General features: G+C 38.1%; 1 protein-coding gene across 1 annotated transcript in view; it reads left to right on the top strand.

Annotated features, from left to right (window-relative positions):
- Nucleotides 1–21745, top strand: part of MCF2 (MCF.2 cell line derived transforming sequence) — a 71703-nt gene that overhangs the window by 25465 nt on the left and 24493 nt on the right. Inside the window, exons 10-20 of the mRNA XM_041740302.1 lie at nt 1181–1352; nt 2773–2820; nt 6743–6780; nt 9589–9677; nt 11512–11578; nt 12298–12413; nt 12523–12592; nt 14419–14511; nt 19311–19403; nt 20139–20264; nt 20920–21141. Coding sequence (XP_041596236.1) covers nt 1181–1352; nt 2773–2820; nt 6743–6780; nt 9589–9677; nt 11512–11578; nt 12298–12413; nt 12523–12592; nt 14419–14511; nt 19311–19403; nt 20139–20264; nt 20920–21141 — 1134 coding nt within the window. The remainder of the gene's footprint in view (nt 1–1180; nt 1353–2772; nt 2821–6742; nt 6781–9588; nt 9678–11511; nt 11579–12297; nt 12414–12522; nt 12593–14418; nt 14512–19310; nt 19404–20138; nt 20265–20919; nt 21142–21745) is intronic.

Raw genomic sequence — 21745 nt, 5'->3', positions numbered from 1 at the left:
CCCCTGTGAAGCATCCAAGAATCCAAAGGCTTGGAGCGCCTGGCTGCTTCGGTTGGTAGAGCTTGTGCCTCTTGATGTCAAGGTTACTGGTTTAAGCCCCACATTGGGTGTAGATTACTTAAAAATGACTAAATAGATAGACTTTTAAAAAAAGCATCCCAAGGCTTTTTACCCCCCCCAAGGCTTTATGCTTGCTACATAATGAAGAATAAGTTCTTTTTGAGCTGCGACTCCATTATTTTTCAACTCTTTTCAACATACTAGGAGATCTCACATACATTGTTTTGCGCATCCTTAGAGAAAGGGCTAAAGCTATTCTAGGAGAATACTGGGCCTGTGTCAAGAGCGTTCTACTCCAAATGTCTTGTCTTCCTGCTGCAGTTACAACCAACAGATGCTGTGTGGACACAGATCTGGCTTTCCTACTCAGTTTGAGAATGAAGGGATAAAGAAATGATTTCAGGCTTCTTGGGGGAGGGGTGCAAGCAGACATTGGTATTAACAAGGTAGAGAGATCTGTGGGTCAGTTCAGATCCACTGTGTTGGAGATGTCACGAAGCACTCTCCCCACATTGTAGTTAAGAGCTTTTGTGATGCTATTTGTTGCCAAAATGTGTAGTTGACTCTTAAGTTTGGAACAGCATCTAAAACCATGCTTAGCTGCAGATCTTAGGGGATGCCCCAGAAAATCAGAAACGTGGCCAGAGCAGTAACTAAGTGATTTCTCTGGAAGCAACCAAACTAACCTCTAACTGCCTCAAATCATCTAGGACGGTCTAGGAGGAGCTTTTTACGACACAGAAAGATAGAGTGTCCTGCAGGCTAATACGTAACAAACATCTGTAATGGGGCTTAACTGGTGGCTTTCTTGTGCTAAACATGCCTTCTTTTCCAGCCGTTATGCCTTCCAGCCATGCAGGGTAAATAAAGCACTTTATACAGTGACCTATTTCATGACTACTTGAGAAATTTCTTCAAGTTGTTTGGGTTGAGATCTTCTGGGTTTATGACTGTGGGAAGATAGCGCATTAATCTGTTTTCTGTTGCTTTCCTAATGTTTTCTAGTTATACTTTAAGCTCTAAATTACTTTTTTTGACCATCCGAGTCTGAGAAATGTAATAAGATTTGCCATGACCCCAATTCAGAAAATATTTCTCAGGAGTCTCATGCAATCCGCAGGTTCAAATGCAGACCGTACAACTCAAGCTGGAGCACATCCGAAGTGTATTTGAGAACCAACAAGCTGGTTTCAGGAACCTGACGGATAAGCACGTGAAGCCAGTCCAGTTTGTGGTGCCTGCTTCCGACAATTTGATCAGATCTAGAACATCACTGTTTTCACCTAAACATGGTAAAGTATCTTACATTCACTTTTTAAAAGTCTTCTTTTCCTGCTGTTGATCATTCCTCTTGATGTAAATACCTAATGCATTCTTCAGTCTTTAGCATCTTTAAGCATCTTTGGTCCCGTTTAAACTGTTAAACGAGGCATGAGTCATGGTCCAGATTATCATACAATAGTAAAACATAGTAGTAATATAGTGTAGTAGAGAATGAAGAAAATCTGGACTGAAGACTGTGAACCATGCAATGAGTGTGAACATTTTACAAGCATCAAACCCACCCCTTTCTTCTGCAGGTGGAGAAAAGTGTATGAATTTGGTACACATGGGCACATGCGTGCATATGCACACACATATTTATAACTTACGTGGATAAATTATTATTTGGTTCTTATTCGCTTCTAGTAAGTGAGTGGCTTAGATAATAGAATGGATTGCCTTTTCTAAGTAAGTGTGGGTCAACAGAATAATTTTGCTAGTAATTAACTGTTAGAATCCACTTATTTTGTTTTAATCTCTGTAGACCTGCCTTAACCATGTGATATCCATTTCCATTCTACATTCTGTAGGATAAAATAACTCTCCTGGATGTGGTGGTGAACTAATCTGGAAGTAAGATGATTCTATTGCCCAAAGTTGCCCTTGAGCTGTGTCTGGGGCCCGGGCCTCTTAGGGGAGATTAATTTGGCCTCTGGGGCACTAAGTTAGTTGAGCGAGTGGACCTGGGACACATTTGGTCTATCTGATCTGAGAGGATCAGAGACTTCATTAATGTGTGGGAAGTGCTTTGAAATTCAGAGAAAGCTTGAACCAAGCATAAGGAGCATAAAAACCTCAGTCAGGCCCAGCCTGGGTCACGAAAACGAGGTGACGAAAGCATGTCACTAAGCTGGGACACTAAACATTAGGTGGTTAACAGTTATTTAAATAAAAATAAGACTCACAAGTAAAACTATGAACAGTGCCCTAAGTGGAGAATATTGACCAAGAAGATACCGGGCAAAAGAATAAAACAAACCCCCCAAACCAATAAGGGAATACAAACCAACAGCTCTGAGAATAAAAATAGGATAGGTTTCTATTCCTTAGCAGCAGACAGACCTCAGTTAGATGTTTGGCTCTGTTTATTGGCTGTGTGAGCTGGGGCGGTTCACTTAACCTCTTTTAGCCTAGTTTCCTTGTTTGTCAAATAAGAATAACTATGCCTACTGACTTGAAAGTGTTGCTGTGAAGACCAAAAGAAAAAAAAACTTATTAAGTATAAGAAGTATTGCATAAACTGGACCACCCGTCTGACTAAGGTTTCTTGGTCTGTAGTCCTCTAAAAGCTCAGCTCCTCTGAAGGCATTAATCACGAGAAGTACATTTTGTTTTATTTTTTTCCTTTCTGATATTCTTGTTTAATGGCATTACACTTTTTTTCTGCAGTGGGAGTTGGATACTCTTTCTTTCAAGCATGTAAACTTTTTTCCAGAGGTACCCATCTTTATTACTTTTCTTCGGTACATTTTCTGAGTTTGTGTACATGCGAAAAACCAGTTTGACATCCAAAAAGCAGCAGCAATTCATTCTTGAATTTTGCCTCTAATTAACTTTCTCCCTTTTTTCATAACAATCATCATATTCTCTCATCGTTAAACGTACCTTGGAAAATGACAAGCTAGTGAAAAGTAGCTTATGCTTCTAAACTCAATCTCCTCAAATGACCACTCATAAAAAGAAACCAAGAAAAACAATTTGCAATGTTAAAAATGAAGCTTTCTTTCATTTTAGAGACTCTTGTGTCATCCACACACAACTACTTGTTGGGAGTAGCTTGAATTTTCTTCAATATAAGATGGCCTAATGTATTTATGTGGAAGAAGGCAGCTGACTGAATAAATGATGTGGATGGATAAACGATTTTACCCATCATTTATATAAGTTAAATTAAAAGCATCATTTCTAAATTAAATCAAAGCATCATTTATGCTGCATTGTTTATTTTACCTCATTGTTCTGTGAATAATGGGGATTATAACAATCAGCTCTAAATAGTTCTTTAAGACTTTTAATTGCAAAAAAAAAAAAAAAAAAAAAAAAGACTTTTAATTGCTAGGCCAAATATATAAGATTTGGTCAAATCAAATTGTGTTAATCTTCATTACAATAAGTCAAACTGGTTTTGTTTGTTTTTGTTTGTTTATTTTTATTAATTTACATCAAACAGAATCCTGTACCTAGCACAGTGCCTGGCGACTAGCAGGAAACAGTAAATATTTGTTGAATTCATATATTTTAAAAAGATTTTATTTTGTTTTTGAGAGGTGGGGTGCGACCAGAGGGAGGAGCAGAGGGAGGGGCCAAGGGAAAGAATCTCAAACAGACTCCACACTGAGCGCAGAACCCTAACCCCCCTCGGGGCTCCATCTCACCATCCTGAGATCAGGACCTGAGCCAACATCAAGAGTTGGCCACTTAACACCCGAAGTAATATTTACTACAGAGGGAGGTTAGCGAAGAACAATGTGGGGGGTAAAGTGTAGTTTGAGCTCCCAAAACTAGCTCTAGTCTGCATCTTTCTCATAAGCTTCAGACCTGCGTTTACCATCTGCGGCCTTGAATTTCCTACCGCAGCGCAGACTGCACACGTACCCCCACCTGATAGCCTCTCCTGCAAACTCCTCCTGGGTTCCTCATCCCAGTGAATAGTACTGTCATGCCCCCGCTCGTCCCCGCCTGGGACACTGGCTTCCCTTTTGCACAAATGCCCCCCCCCCCTTTATCAGTCACAGAATCCACCTCTTTCCATCCTCACCGCTGCTGCTTGCTGCCACTACCTTCATCCAGGCTAATGTCACCTGTTGCCTTGACAACTGCAGCTGTCTCCCTGGTTCCCTACTTTTCTGTTTCAAATGCCTCGTCTTGCCTGTTGGACTTTACCATACCGATCTCTCTCTGGGACACTATTCCCTTCCCTCTCCCTCTCCCCTCTGCTGGCTCCTTTTCCTCCATCACATTTCCTGTCCCTAGTTCACCTGCTTCAGGTAAGCTCGACCACCTTGCCCCCTCCTGGGCGCCCCTTTTGGTTGAGTGATCATGCTGTGTGGTAGCAAGCCATCTCTTTTGGTAGACTGTAAACTCCACTAGGACAGGGACTGTGTGCAGCTCATGTTTTTGTCCCAGCACCAAACACAGAGCTTTGCATATAGTACAGGTGCTCCGTAATTGTAGATATCTCTTTATGTCATTCAAAGAATGAATTTCTCTACCTTGCTTTTCAGAAAAAGCTGTGTTCCTCATGAGTTGTGTATATGTTCCTTTTTCAGCTCTTAATAGAGTTGCAAATAATTAATGAGTAAAGCTAATTAGTAAGGCTCCCTCAGTTACCTTTATAAATAAGTTTGGAGCTCTGTGTATCAGGTGTCTTTAAAGTGGTGAACATCAGTTTTTAGTGAGAAATAGATCTTATGTGGTAAATGCCACTAAGTCTAACTTATATATTTACACATATGATTTATAACATAAAACTTGGATATAAAATATTTTTAAAAATTTTAAAATTTGAGTGTAGTTGACACACAAGGTTACTTTAGTTTCAGATGTACAACGTAGTGATTCAATATCTCTATACATTACGCTATATTCGGTACTTAAAATACATACATATATATGTATGTATGTATGTATTTTAAGTAGGCTCCACACCCAGCATGGGGCTTGAACTCATGACTCTTAGATCAAGAGTTGCACACACTTGACGGGATGAGCACTGGGTGTTTTTCTGTATGTTGGTAAATTGAACACCAATAAAAATTAATTAAAAAAAAAAGAGTTGCATATGCTACTAACTGGGCCAGCGTGAGCCCCTGTGAAATATATTTTTATTTTCACTCTTTTAAAAAAGTTTTTAAAAGTTTATTTATTTAAGTAATCTCTACACCCAACGTGGGGCCTGACAAGATCAAGAGTTGCATGCTTTTCTGATGAGCAAGCCAAGGGCCCCTAAAATATACATATTAAAAGATTTTATTGATTGATTTGACACAGAGAGAGAGAGAGAGAGAGAGAGAGAGAGAGAGAGTGCACAAGCAGGGGAGAGGGCAGAGGGAGAGGGAGAAACAGCCTTCCCACTGAGCAGGGAGCCTGACACCAGGCTTGATCCCAGAACCCCAGGATTATGATCTGAGCTGAAGGCAGATGCTTAACTGACCGAACCATCTGGGCAACCCTAAAATATATTTTTAAATAATTAAAGTGAAGCATAAAATTTAGAGCACATAACAGCATAGCCTTTCCCTGACTGTGCCTTGCAGCAGTTCCTGCCAAGGAGGAAAGGGCAAAAAAGTGTATTTCTTGCATAGAGAGATGAGACCCGTGCAGCCTGTGTGAGTGGCAGCCTTTTTAGCAACTCTGAAAATAAGGAATATGAATGACCTAGTCTTACACTGGACCATGCCCTGGGGTTTGTAGGAACATTCGACTCCTTCCTTAATAATATAGGGGCTCACCCATTGTAAACAGAACAGAAAAGATTAAATAAAGAAAAGGAGGGGTGCCTGGCTGGTCAGTCAGAAGAGCCTACAATTCTTGATATCAGGTCGTAAGCTTGAGCCCCCCATTGGATGTAGAGATTACTAAAAACAAACAAACAAACTTAAAAAAAAACGACAGGTAACTTCACTTTCAACATGTTAAAAAAAAAAAGAAAAGGAGAGATTAAACAGGAAGAACAGAAAGATTGATGCTTGGAATTCTGATGAAGTTGTTTTGTTTTTAGCATTTTAATATGCCTTGGAATTGTTTTATATAGTTGTTAGAAGCACATATTCTGACAGTAGACTACGCAGATTTGAACACTGCCTCTGCTTCTTGGACAAGATACTAACCTTACTTATCTATAAAATGGGAATGGAAATAGTACTTATGTGTTAATGTTGATTTGAGGATGAAAAACCAAAATGGATGTGTAGGGCTTAGAGTTGTCTGGCATGTAGTAGGTGCCAAATAAATGTTAGATGCTCTAATTATTAGTTAAATTCAGATTTTTTAGAACTCTTTTTGATATAGTTAGTCTGTGAGCTACAATCTAATTAAATGCTTATGTGTCAAAATGAATACTAAATCTACAAATAATTATGAATACTAACACTTAACCTTCGTGCTTGCTTGGCAATCAAGTGAATGTTTGATGAGTCAGAGAATGGGTGAATACATGGCAAAATGATGCTCAATAAGAAGTTGAAATCATATAGATGAAACTAACCACTCAACTGTTTTGTATGGTGTGATTTAAAAATACTAATATAAATATGTTAGAATATTCATAGCTCTCTATTTAATAAACATGCATGCGTTTTAATTAAAAGTGTTGATTTTAATTCTGGTTTGAAATTCCTCTTTCATATTTTTCTACTAGGAAAGAAGACTTGGAGACAAAATCAGAGCAACTTAAAAGTAAATACCATTAATTAATTCAAAATTGAGTTTATTGCTGTAGTTGCAGAATTGGTATGGAGGCCTCAACCATATTTTTAATCCACTAAACCAACATTGTGTGTTCGAAAGCCTATTTAATCTAAAAGAAAAAGCTTCTGCTGCACAGGGTCTAATTGCAGTGCTGGCATATCCCCAGGTTCATGAGCAGTTTCTTAAGTCTTGGCTCAAGTTCAGAATTAATTTCGCTAAAACATCTATACGTCCCAGCTTCTCCTTCCCCCACCCCACCTCAATAAACTTAAATAAGTATTGCACCTTTCTATAAAAGATTTCTTTCATAATTGATTACATTCCTGCAAGTATGAAACATGGACGAAGGACAGATTCTAATGGTCCGTACTCTGGGCTCAAAAAAGACATCTATTAGTTTCTTGATAGATACCAGTCTCCTTCTCAGTTTTCCATGATATTCTGATATCTGCAGAGTAGCCTCATCACAGCTGTAGGGCCCTACATTTTCCTTGTGTCTTCTTGATGGTAACTAAGGACAAGAAGGTAGATATCCAAGAGGTAGTATAGCAGTGATAGAGATTGTTGAGCAACTGTAGAGACTACCTGGCTTTTAATCCCAACTCTGTCAGTTACTGGGCATATAACCTTGGGTAAGTTCTCTGGAACTCCATTTCCTTATCTATAAAATGAGGATAATAACAGAACACCCTCATCAGAGAGTTAGTATAGAAATAAAATTATAATTAGGAAGCATTTTCAAATAAAGCGGGGCATATGGTGGCATTCTAAGTGTTGTATATCATGATTGGCAGGCTAGTGAGTGACCTATACTGATATATATCATGCCTGGTTATCATGTTGTCCAGCCACAACTTCTGTTTTCAAGAAGGAAATAGGCTGAGTACCAAATTCCATAGTCTTTTTTTTAAGAGTTTATTTATTTATTAATGAGAGACACAGAGAGCGAGGCAGAGATACAGGCAGAGGGAGAAGCAGGCTCCTCACAGGGAGCCGGATGCAGGACTCGATCCGGGACCCACAGGACCATGCCCTGAGCCAAAGGCAAGCACCCAACCACTGAGCCACCCAAGTGTCCTATCCATAGTCTTAACAGGTCTTTCGGTTCCAGTTTCCACTCATGACACCTTAACATTCCTCTACGTGGATTTAGTCCATTTGCATATCCCAGGGGAAAAATAGGCTGTGGCTCTGTACATTTTCTTGGGGAGATTTCTAGCTGGTGAACCCAGTTCCAAAATGCACACATTCTTCCAATTCAAGTCAATTTGCACAATCCTTAGGCATTTAAACATAAATATGTTTCGAAACTTTCCAAACTTGTATTTCAGAAACTTGCTAGGAGTAAATGATGCATACTTATCTGATGAGTGAAAAACTATGCAGCATTATCAACCTGCGTTATAGTATTAAAATGATAACAGTTGGTACATTCAGATAGAGCAAATCAAAACATATTCTTAAGGAGGGAGCATAATGGTGGCCACCATGAGCTTGACTGTTTCATCACTTATTAGGTATGTGACCTTGGCCCAGTTGCTAAACTTCTCTGAGCCTCTGATTTCCCATATATAAAGTGAGGATAAGTATGCATTAGCTTGCTAAATTGCTGAGAAGGTTGGATACTATGATCCGTGTTAAGTACCTATAACTGTGCCTGCATAATATATAGGAAGTAGTCAATTAATGTTTGTGCCTTTCCACATGATGTGTTTGTGATGTTTTGTGGAAATGCTTTTTAGCTGACAGATCCTGTACTTCATTTTGGGCTCTACATAGTAATTGCTACATTTACTTGGACTTCAGGCATTTTGCAGTCTCCAAAGTCCAATACAGCCAGGATCCCTGGAAGATACTTCTAAGGCTTCTGAAGAACAAATAACCATCACAGATCTCATGTAGCTGACTCAGTGGGCCAGTCCAACTCCTGTAGAGTCTTCAAAATAAAAAAATAATAATAAAAAAAATAAGATGGTGGGTTAGGATCTAGGAAGTCACTTGTAGCAAAAGCCAACATGTGGCAGAGAGCAGAGACAGACATCAACAGGTTACAGCCATTTTAAGAAAGAATAGACTGTTTGTTACCTACAAGTTATTAGATTTTATCACATCATTCATGTTCCTGATGATACCACTGAATCATTAGAAAGAGGGTCAGTGATGTTGTGTAGCCTTGGTTAGAGAACTCAAGGAATCATGTAATATTTCCTAGAAAATTTCCATTAAAAATCATTAAGGTTAAAAAGCTGGGTTTTTTTCTTAGATGAATAAGCTTTAGTTATCTAGAAATTAAACTTTTTATAAATTAACCTCACTCCCCCCAAATGCCAAATAAATGAGAAATTACTTAATATGTAAAATAAATTCTTTTTTTTTCTTAGAGTGTGCTCTAAAGCAGGGGTGGTGGGGTGGTGGTGGGGTGTGGTGGGAGAGGCAGAAGGAGAGGGAGAGAGAGAATCTTAAGCAGACTCCAGCCTAGTGTGGAGCACAACTTGGGGCTCCATCTCATGACCCTGAGATCATGATCTGAACCAAGATCAAGAGTCAGATGCTTAACTGACTGAGTCACCCAAGCGTAAAATAAATTTGAATTAGTACCTTAAGTCTGTCCTCTTTGGCAACTCAAATAATTTTTTATGAGTACATATCAAAGGTATTTCTAAAAAAAATAATCCTAGTGTTATTTTTCAAGTTATCTACACAGGACCTAGAGAAAACTTAATTTGACCTAGATTTCCTTCAAGAAGAACTATACCTACATAGATGCTAATTTAACTTTTATTTTCATCATTTCAGATTGAAGTGGTGCATGATTGTCGGGAGAAGAGAAGTTCTGGTCAATCCTCCAGTTTGGACAATGACAATAGCTTGGATGTTTTACAGAAGTATTTTTCTTTATTGACATACACTCATACACACGTCTACCAGTAGGAATCTCTGATTCAGTGTTAAAGGCGAATGTGCTTGTATTTTGAAATCACAAAATGGGGTTCTGTTAGGTGGGATGAAAAGAGCACTAGATGAGGTGTTAGAAGTCCTGGAATTAGGCCTGGCTAACCTATGCTTTGTTTGTGTGACTTGAAAATTAACTAGAGTTTTCCAGAATCTTCATTTCCTCTTTTGTAAAAGTGAATGAGACAGTGTTTCAAAAACTACAAGGGTTGATACCCAATGTTATTTTATAGATGTTAACAGTAATCATTGTTTTGTTTACTTTTATAAAATTATGTTTCTATTCTAGACATAAGAATCTTCATCTTTTTTTTTTAAAGATTTTATTTGGGGCGCCTGGGTGGCTCAGTCAGTTAAGTGACTGACTCACGATTTTGGCTCAGGTCATGATCTCAAGGTTGTGAGATCTACCCTCGCATCTGGCTCTGTGCTCAGCATGGAGTCTGTTTGAGATTCTACTTGAGATTCCCTCTGCCCTTTCCCCCCGCTTGCTTGCTTGCTTTCTCCCTCTTTCTCTGTCAAATAAAGAAGTAAGTAAGTAAGTAAATAAATAAATAAATTTTTAAAAAGAACTCTTACAACTCAATGGTAAGAACAAAAAAAAAAACACCCCACAAATTAAAAAAAAATTATTTGAGAGATAGAGAGAGAATGAGCGAGGGGAGGGGTAGAGGAAGTGGGAGAAGCAAACTCCCTATTGAGCACGAAACCTGAGGCAGGGCTTGATCCCAGGACCCTGAGATCATGACCTGAGCTGAAACCAAGAATTGGATACTTCACCAACTGAGCCCCTTAGACGTCCCAAGAATATTCACCTTTAAAATTTTATATCCTAGAGTTGTATGGAGATAGATATTCAAATAAATAATGTTAATGCCTAAAAATGTAAAAATAAAAGAAGGGTAAATAAAGGTAGACATTAAATTAAATGGGTTACCCATATTGGAGAGTGAGGAGATGAATTTTAAATACGATGTCAATTGGAAATCACATTGGAAGGAAATGTATTTTATTTTAAAGAGACCATAAAGTAATTACTACAGGAGTATAGGTATGAGCTATATTTAGGGAAACCAGTATAATAAATCCATTTCATGTCTTGGGAAATTTCAGAACATTACTGGAAAAAGGGAAAATTGGGCCTAAGATGTTAATATCATTATTTTTTTGAGAGAGAGAGAGCTAGAGAAACTGTGCTCTCCCCCACTGACCTACAAAAAAAATTTGCCAAACTTTTAAGAATACACCTTTGAGTTTTTAGTAAATTGATTCTTTTTTAAAAAATATTTTTAAAAAATTTCTTTGAGAGTGCAAGCACAAGCTGGGGGCTGGAGCAGGGGGCAGAGGAGGAGGGAGAAGCAGACTCCCCACTGAACAGGACAGCCCGATGTGGGGCTCGATCCCAGGACCCCAGGATCATGACCTGAGCCAAAGGCAGATGCTTAACACACTGAGCCACCCAGGCACCCAGTAAATTGATTCTTAAGCTTAGTCAGATAGAAATAAAGTGGGTTGCTTTTTTATTTAAAAATAAGTCCTGAGCCCTTTTCTTTTCTTCTAAATGTATTTTAAAGAGTCTTGTGGGTGGTACTTATTCTAGAAACCATATAATTAATTTTGTATTTTGATGATAAAACCAAAACCATTGGTAGTTCCTACGCATTAACAATTTTTGCCTTAGACTATTTATAATGAGAATGATTGAAAGGTCACAATACAATTCTAAAGCAAAAAATAACTGATTTAAATATTGCCTTTTCACTTTAGCCATGTCCTGAATGAGCTGATACAGACAGAGAGGGTGTATGTTCGTGAGCTGTTTACTGTTTTGTTGGTAAGTGACTCAAAATATATTTTCCCATCTTGGCCCAAATGTTCTCCTGTTACATTCATTAGGAGGTCTTGAGTCTTCTCTTTCTGCCTTTTTCCCTGATTGTCACAAGCCAGCAGCGATATTTCTCCCATTGTTTGAGGCTGCATGCGTGTGAAATGTGCAAATTCAGGTTCTCCTGGAGTAGTGAGAATTGTGGAACTCAGATTTTATTATAGAAGAGATAAGCTATTTTCTTAGAGATCCAGATCCAGCAGATTGTTATAATTATTCCCAGGGTGCTATTTAGAGATTGTGATGTAAAGAGCTAAAAGTAGGAGAAAAACATTCATTTGATACAAAGGTCATAATATTAATTTGGTCTGAAAAACCTAAACACTTATTGCCAGTTTAAGGAGAGGTTAATGATCTGTAATATAATTTTTCATGCTTTGTTTCTATTTTGTTTCCCTACATTATAAGCTATCCCTAAGGCCAGAGAATCACTTTTATTCTATCTGTTGAGTGGGAAACCATGATTCCCTTGTCCTGCTTTCTAAAAATAAGAAAATAAAATATAAAAAAATGGATAACTTTGGGTACTGGAAGATTTGATTGTTAAAGTTACCAACAGCTTTACCCACTCATCCCCTATACATTCTGCTGTATCTGTACTTTGGTGGCCCAAACAAATGTTAATGTGAATATTTTTTTTAATGAATAAATGTATTTCTTTTGGGTAGGGCTATAGAGCCGAGATGGATAATCCTGAGATGTTTGATCTTATGCCACCTCTTCTGAGAAATAAAAAAGATATTCTCTTTGGAAATATGGCAGAAATATATGAATTCCATAACAAGTATGTAATTACTGAATTGAATTTTCTTTTTCATCATATTATTTAAATGGCTATTGACCAATGGCTTATATTTCACATAAAATTATTTTTTTCTTTGAAATTTTCACAGCATTTTCTTGAACAGTCTGGAAGATTGCGTTGACGCTCCAGAAAGAGTGGGACCTTGTTTCCTGGAAAGGGTTTGTTAATTATTATTTTAAAATATATAAATATGGGCCACTAAAATAGCAGCTTATTTTATAGGACCAGATTTCAAGACAAAGTAGGTATTTTTTTTTTTTAGGTATTGTTTTTTATGTCTTTATGTTTTTGGAGGAGACACATCACTCCCGCAAGTCTTTAATGTTAAACCAAGTTTTGTTATAGAAGTTGTTGCAGTGGAGTATCTAGAGCATGCAAATGGCCATTGTCTTCTGTGGTATCAAATGCTTCAATGGCTCAGCTTGTGACCACTGACCTTTGGGTGATCCCAGGAGTCCAGGGACCATCCTGGCTAGGAAGATGTGAGACTCGGAATCATCTTCACACAACCATTCTTGGTTTGGTTAATTTTTAGCCTCCAAGATGCCGTGGCATTCCCCTCTAATACATGTAAAGTCAGAATCAAATGTGGTCTGACTTTCAGACACCACAGTATCTGTCACAGGAACTTTGTGAAACAGAGGGCTGTCTGTTCTTTTTATTCTACGAGATCATTCAGGGAGATCATTTCTCCATGTCTCAACAATTGACTTCCCAGGCTTTATAATCATACTCTCCTCCATTAGAATTTTTTCTTAGAATATTCTTTGCTTATCTACTTCCTCTTCCTGAAAAATCAGTTCCATGTTGATTTGAGGATCAATTTGGTAAAGGTGATCATTGAAAGCTTCCGAATAGATGTCTTATCCCACAGAGCATTAATGGACTCAGAATATAAGGTTAAGAAAAAACTGTCATTACCTTTCTCGGTATATTCTAACTTTAAACACATTTGAATGATAGCCAGATTCTTCTCTGACTTCCCTAAGCAACATCAGTCTCTTTCCTTTGGACTCTTGTAGTACTTCATGTCTTTGCTACTCATTGGGGATTTTACATTTGCTATACATTTACACATATTTATGAATTCTGTCTCCAACTAGATGTAAAACTCTTTGAGGCAAGGTCCATATCCTATATATCTTTGTATCTCTTATAAGGCGAGCAGAGTTTATTGGCAACCAGTATTGGTTTAATAAATGCCTGTCAATATGTTCATTCAGTACCCATCTACTGAACCCTTACTATACATCAAGCACTGTGCTAGGCAATGTGGATAGCAAGACCAAGACTATTACCATAGAAAAAGAGGGAAAAATCATTGTATAGAGTGTGAGTTGTACTATATCAAGGAGATACAAAGAATCCTGTAGGAGCCAAGAAGAAGGGCATCTTATGTAGATAGGAGGTATAAATGATGGCTTTCTAGAAGAGATGACTCATGAGAAGCATGTTAAAGGGTCAAAGAGAGATGATTCCAAGCAGAGAGAATAACATGGGCAGATGCCTAGCAGGGTTATGATATGATGATGATATCCCAGTGATGAACCAAGGACCTTGGAAGTTAGCTCCAAGTTCGTTCACTAGGGAAATGAGAGAATAATAGCATGGAAAGAGCATGTTTCTTTGTACCCTATTAGCTCATACTTATGAGAAAAATTCATCTGTTTTTATGATTCAGTCAGAGAAGGCTTTTCTCTCTCTTTAAGACTGAGTAAGTAAAAGTTATGAAATTACTGGGATAATTTGTGCCCCTCTACTCAGTCTGGTGGGCATGCTTTTCTTGGAATACAAAGGGGGATCCTGCCCAGCTGCCAGTGCCTTTAGGCCACATTCCCTATAATGCTTGGCTGCACTCATTCTTGCTTAGCCTTTCTTTCTTTCTTTCTTTCTTTTTTTTTTTTTTTTTTTGCTCAGCCTTTCTTGGTAAGAAAAATATATGTTCACAAATTGGTAATACATTTGAATTTGCTTTTTATCACAGAAAGATAATTTTCAGATGTATGCAAAATACTGTCAGAATAAACCCAGATCAGAGGCAATTTGGAAGAAGTATTCAGAATGCGCCTTTTTCCAGGTATAGTATATTCAGGTATTGTATATAGTCCTTCTAGAATATACTGGGATATTTCTTAAAAATTCATTTTCTATTCTAAGTTATATATAATACAGATCAGAGAACAATTTGACCCTGCCACAAAACACACATGTGCGCACACATATGCACATGTACAAAAATATATATGCTGCTTCACAGAGGCTAGCGACTTCATTTGCTGTTTACCTCCATGTTTCCAAATAACATATTTATATTGCTGCTTTAGCCCTCTTCACTGCCCCTGTATCACCACTGGATACATACATATACTCCTTTTCCTCCAAAACATCCAGTATGTTTATAAGTTTAGTTGCATAGATATACAGGTTAAATTATTAAGACTATGTAATTCCTATGCTCAGATGAATCCTGTGATATAAGATGGTTGCATTTCCATCCTTTTTGTTTTTCTTGTAATTATCATTTTTACTCACTTAATTTTTAATTTTTAAAAATTTTGTTTATTTATTTTTAATGACTTTTGAGAGAGAGAGAGTGTGCATGAGTGGGGGGAGGGGCAGGGGGAGAGAAGCAGACTCTGCAGTGAGCATGGACCGCTGGATCTCACAACCTTATGATCATGACTTGAGCTGAAATCAAGAGTTGAGTACTTTACCACCTAAGCCACCCAGGTGCCCTTCACTTAATTTTTTAAGTACTTTCCCCTAATGTACTCTAAACTCTCCTAGTAATGAGAGTTACATAAATCTCTTCTTAGTGTATTAAACATACTCCCTATTCTCTGAATTTTATTTTGAATTAATCTCTCTTGGATTTTTCTGATCTGTTCATTGAGACTAACTAGACCTGTTACACAGGTCCCACAACCTGGGATCTTGATGAATATAACTTTTGGGATAGGCTCTCCTGTTTCCTCGGTGTCATATTTTTTTTCCTTATTTCACTTACTTATTTTATGGAACATATTCTCCAGTAGGTCTGCTGAGAAAGTGTGCCTGATAGGTAAAAGTTTTGAGAGCTTCCATGTGTACAAAAGTCTACCCTAACACTTGATTGCTAGCTTGGCTGGGTATAGAATTCTATATAAGAAACCATTTTCCTCAGAATTTGTCTTCTGGCTTCCAGTGTTGCTGTTAAGAAATCTGATGCCATTTTGATTTTTAATCCTTTGTGTAACCCATTTTTGTCCTCTCTCTGAAAGCTTATGGGAACATTTTTATCCTTAGGGTTCTGAAATTTCAGCGCTGTGCCATGACGTTGGCACTATTTTCATCTATTATGTTAGTCTTATGGTGATCCCTTTGAATTTGGAAACTCTTGTCCAAATTTAGTTGGATTTTTTTCTTTGATTTTCTCCAGTTTTTTTTCTATTCTCTCTTTCTGGAATTCCTATTGTAGAGATGTTTGATGTCCTTGACCAGTCCTCTAATTCTCTTATCTTTCCTATTTTCTGGCTTTTTGTCCTGTTCTGTTTTCTGGAATTCATCTTTCAGTCCTTTTAATGAGGGTTTTGTTTCCACCATTAAGTTTTTCAATTTGAAGAGCCTGTACCCTTTTTTGTTCTCTCCATGTTCCTTTCAGTAGATCCCTGTTTTTGTTTCATGAATTCAGTATCTTCACTTATTTATATGAGAGTAATAATAATAGATTTTCCTTTTAAGTATAGTTTTTTCCTTCTTGCATGATTTCTGTTGTCTTTAGATTGGTTTTGTGTTTTCTTTTTCTTTGTTTTGTTCCTGTCACTCATGTTAGATACTTTCCTCAAATGTCTAATGATACTTGTTTGTCCACTTATCTTAAGAGAAAGCACTAGAATAAAAAGTTCATTGGAAGTATCTTGTGTGCTTGTGGATTAATTGACCATGGTTCTCACTGTTGAGTGATTGTGTCAAGGTGTTTCCTTGGTGGAATCCCCACATCTATATCTTTAGATATTCTTTCTCAGGCTGGTCAGATTCCTTAGTCTGCTACCTGGTGAATAAGGATCTGGTTGTCAATGTTCTGGTAGCCAAGTTGGGGGAAAAGGGTGAGAGTCTTTAATTCGATACATAAATATTCAAGTAATCTCTTTGCTTTCAGTACGGTACTCTGTCTTCAACTGGATCTGGTATTCCCTAGTTCAAAGGCCTTCTGTTTTACTCTTTTTAGATACACATCTGTTCTGCTATCCAGAGGGAGAGGCAGCCACATAATTGTGCATAGTAGTGTGGATTTTTGAGAGCCTTCTCTCCTTTATTTTTTTAATATGCCATTGTAAACATTTTATAAAGATTTATTTATTTATTTAGCATGTGAGTGGGGCGTGGGAGGCACAGAGGGGGAGGGAATCTCTAGCAGACTCCATACTGAGCATGGAGCTCGTTATGGGGCTTGATCCCACAATCCTGAGATCATGACCTGAGTCAAAATCAAGAGTTGCATGCTTCATCAACTGAGCCACCAGGTGCCTTCTTTCTCTCCCTTCTTTTTTCTCTCTCTTAAAAAAAAAACTCTTACGCCCATTTAATTTTTTTGTAACAGCTTTATTGAGATGTAGTTAAAATACCATATAATTCGCCCTTTTCAAATGTGCAGTTAAGTGGTTTTACTGTGTTCACAATGTTGTGCAACCATTACTGCAGCCAATTTAAGAACGATTTCATACTCCAAAAAAACCCCATGCATACCTTTTAGTAATCATCTACCATATGCCCCCAACCCCTTCAGCCTTCTGCAATTAGTAAGCTTTTTATCTTTCTGGATTTGCCTGTTCTGAACTTTCATATAAATAGACACATAAAATATGTGATCTTTTGTGTTTTGTGGATTTCACTTAGCATCATGTTTTCGCAGTTCATCCATGTTGTAGCGTGGATCAATTCTTCATTCCATTGTATGGGTGTTTGATGTTCTATTTGCCCATTCATCAATGGATGGTAATTTGACTCTTTTCCACCTCTTGTATACAAGTTTTTCTGGGACATATGTTTTCATTTCTCTTGGCCACATACCTGGGTGTGAGATTGCTGGGTCATTTGGTAACTCTCTGTAACTTTCTGAAGAACTGTGAGATTGTTTTCCAAAGTTGCTGCACCATTTTACATTCCTGCTGGCAGTGAATGAGGGTGTCTTGATTGCTCTACACTCTCACCAACACTTGTTAGTATCTACTTATTTCTTCCCCGCACTGCCCCTGTTATCTACTTCTTTTTTTAAAGATTTATTTATTTATCTGAGAGAGAGAGAGGGAGGGAACATGAGTGGGAGATAGGGGCAGAGTGGGAGGGAGAAGCAGGCTCCTCATGGAGCAGGGAGCCCCAAATGGGGCTCTATCCCAGGACCCCCGAATCATGACCTGAGCTGAAGGCAGATGCTTAACTGACCGAGCTACCCGGGCACCCCCCACCCCCACCCCAGTATCTACCTCTTGGACAGACTTTAAACAACCATATTTTTTCAAACCCACCTTCATCTCCCACTTTCAGAGGTACTTGACGTCTGTCGTTCTGGAGTCTTTGTGGAGAGGAGGGGGACACGATTCTATAATATAAACTGAATTGTTCCTTGGCTTTTCCCTCTGCCATCTTGAGACTTACTTTTCTCTGGTGTGCGCAGTTGTTTATCCCTTGTCAGTTTGGTTTTCACTTTTCATATTTGGTTGATGGTTTTTCCTCTCCTATCTTGGTAACTTTCAGTTTTGTCTTGCAAAAATAACTTCTAAATCTCATTTATAGTTGGGTTTCATGAATAAGGAGAGCTAAATGCATGTATCACTCCAAAATCGTTAACCACACGTTGCTTTTTGAATTTTCTTTAAAGATTTGATTTTTTTTAAAAGATTTTTATTTATTTATTCATGATAGACATAGAGAGAGAGAAGCAGAGGCACAGGCAGAGGGAGAAGCAGGCTTCATGCACCGGGAGCCTGATGTGGGATTCGATCCCGGGTCTCCAGGATCGCGCCCTGGGCCAAAGGCAGGCGCCAAACCACTGCGCCACCCAGGGATCCCCAAAGATTTGATTTTTAAAAGGAGTCTTTACCCCCAGTGTGGGGCACAAATTCACAACCCTGAGATCAAGAGTCATATTCTCCATTGACTGAGCCATCCTGGTGCCCCTTCTGTTTGAATCAGATTGGATAGTGGTTTTTACTCCCCTAGGCAGAGGCAGGTCCTGGATCTTACACATGTACATCCTCTCCTACTCTCTTTGTGTTCTGTATTTCTTACACGCACATTTCATCCTAATCATCCCCATCTTGCTGTTGTTATGAACCCTAGAACATTCCCAGGACCCAAAGTCATGACCCTTATATTTATCGTGGCAGTGAGCCCATAATCAGATGAAATATAGCATTGGTTGATGAGGTCTATATTTTTCTTGTGATATTAAAAAAAAACTCCTTCTCATGCCCAGTTTGATTTATATTCAGTACAACCTGTTTCTTTTCTGGGCCTCGGACTGCAGAGCTGAACCTTTTGTTCATTTTCTTAGCTTTGCAGTCATGTTTCGTTACTCATGTTCATCTCTGGCCATTCATTGTTTTCTTGTCTTTTAACCCTTCCACATCAGTGTGCATTTTTATGTAAAAACTTAACATATTTGAAATTTTTGCCCTTTCTACCTCTCTAATCCCTTGAAATAATGTTTACAGTAATTTTTTTTTAATATTCACGGCCACTTACAATTTCCACGCCGTACGGAAGAGCGGTTTTCCTGGTTGATTTTCCTTGATTTGTAAGAAACCTGCATGCATTGGGTCTAATCAGTGAGCACTTGCCATTTTCACAGGTACATGTCTTAATTTAAATTTATTGATAATTGTATTTCAATGACAGGAATGTCAAAGAAAATTAAAGCACAGACTTGGTCTGGATTCGTATTTACTCAAACCCGTGCAGCGAATCACTAAATATCAGTTACTGTTAAAGGTAATTACATGAAGCATTTGTTTCTCTCTTTACTTACTTCTGTGGGTCAGAGGTAGCAGAGCCATTAAAAAGGAAGTGGCTGGCGAGGAGGTAGGAGGTGAGCAGGAAGGCTGGACCTGGCAGTATTATGCTCCTTCGCCTTGCTGTGCTGATTCAGGTTACATTGATGCATGTGTAACGAGTGCAGAACTCTTACTATCGTTAAGAAGAACCAAACAAATATTTCTTGGAGTTTGTGACTATATTTCCAAAAGTGCCCTTTCAATGAAAGCCGAAGGTGGCACACCTCTCATGTCCAGTGAAAGGGTTACTACAATGTCACGTTAAGTATCAGCACAATGTCCTGTGGCCTCTGCAAAATGAGAAAACCAAATTGTTGCATGTGTGACTACCTTAAAAATCAACCTCTCATGTGTCCTAATAGCTGTTTTTCTGCAGTTCCGAGAACACTGAGTGCCCTTTACCTGATAGTGTTAGTCCTTATTCCATTTCTTCCCAATTTTTAAAAAAATTTTTTTAATCTTCCCCAATTTTTTTTTCTTCTTCCCAAATTTTTTGACAGTTTTTAAAATAGAGTCTTCTTACTGTGACAAATAGCAAATCAAAGATACTACTCGAGAAGTGGCATTATCTTTGGATTCCTCCTTGAAAGCATGTTAGCCAAAAATGTATTCATTTTCTCCAACTGTTAATATCTGCCTGATATTAATTTTAATTCTTGACTTGTAATTACAGGAGCTACTGAAATATAGCAAAGGCTGCCCTGGGTTTGAACAATTAAAGGAAGCGCTTGACACAATGCTGGATTTACTGAAGTCGGTTAATGACTCTATGCATCAGATTGCAATAAATGGCTATATTGTGAGTAAATTTTAATGATCGTTGCAGTTTTTGTGGGCAAGCATGTCAAGATCTTCTTTCTTTGTCTCCTGGAACCAATTGAGAAATAAAAAGAGGAAAATGGAGATCCAAATGTCAGCATTATTACTGACAGTGCTAAATGGAGAATTGGCTTGAGGTCAGCAGCCGAATGAGTTTGTGATATTCCCCTTGTCCTTATGAGCCTACACCCAACTCCAACCTTGGGATTTCCTGCTTGAAGGAAATGTTTGGGTCTTCTAAGGAGATGTGTTGTCCTAGAATTGCTGCTTGCCTTAGTCTGAGACAAATTCAGAAGAAAAAAAATCAAGTCTTTAAAGTAATGCTTGCACTGGGAGACACCAGTCGCCAGGCAGGATTGAGAAGATAGGGGGAGCTACCCTAGTTGAAAGACCTCCGCAGGAAGACAGGAGCCAGGGAAAAGGAGGTCTCTCCTGTCTCTTGCTCACACCGTAATTTTGTGCCTGTGTGACACATGGCCTGTTCTAATGTAAAAAGTTCTGATGAATAAAATTCTAGAAACTGTACAAATTGCATTTCAGGGCTTTAGCAGCTCAAGCCACCCAGTCTAATGTTGATGTCAGGGGTCTGAATGTAGCTGTGCCTTATACTGATGACTGTCGATTTTCCTTTGTAGGGAAACTTAAATGAACTGGGCAAGATGGTAATGCAGGGTGCTTTCAGTGTTTGGATTGGACACAAGAAAGGTGCTACAAAAATGAAGGATTTTGCTAGATTCAAACCAATGCAGCGGCATCTCTTCCTGTACGAAAAAGCCATTGTTTTCTGTAAGAGGCGTGTTGAAAGTGGAGAAGGCTCTGATAGATACCCGTCATACAGTTTTAAGCACTGTTTGAAAGTAAGATCATTTAAATTGTGCAATGTAATGTTATTTTATATATATATATATAATTTAAAAGTTGGTACGCCCTTTCAAGTGAGATGAGTGGGTTTTATACTTTGCACATCTTTTTTATTTTTATTTTTATTTTTATTTATTTTTATTTTTATTTTTTTTCACATCCCTTTTTTAAAATGAAATCTTTTTGTTGAGGTGTCATTGACATACAACCTCATATTCATTTTAGGTGTCCAGCATGCATTATGCTGTGATATTTGAATATATTGCAAAATATATATCACTGCAGTAAATCTAGTTAACATCCATCACCACATCCAGTGACAGTTTTTTTTACTTGTGATAAGAGCTTTTAAGATCTATTCTCATAGCAGCTTTCACATATGCAATAGAGTACTGTTAGTGACAGTCACCGTGCTCCACATTACATCTCCAGGACTGATTTATTTTATAACTGGAAATTTGTACCCTGGAATCCCCTTCACCTGCTTTATCCACTTCCAGCCCACAAAATCTTTTTTTTTTCAGCCCACAAAATCTTAAGTAGAGGTGTTATATTGAAATCAGGCAACACATAACTTTTGAAATAAGAGTGAGGGAAGGC

The sequence above is a fragment of the Vulpes lagopus genome, chromosome X, assembly GCF_018345385.1.
Source record: "Vulpes lagopus strain Blue_001 chromosome X, ASM1834538v1, whole genome shotgun sequence".
Classification (NCBI taxonomy): Eukaryota; Metazoa; Chordata; class Mammalia; order Carnivora; family Canidae; genus Vulpes; species Vulpes lagopus.
The sequence above is the reverse complement of the archived record's forward strand: the minus strand, read 5'-3'. Positions and strand labels throughout refer to the sequence as shown.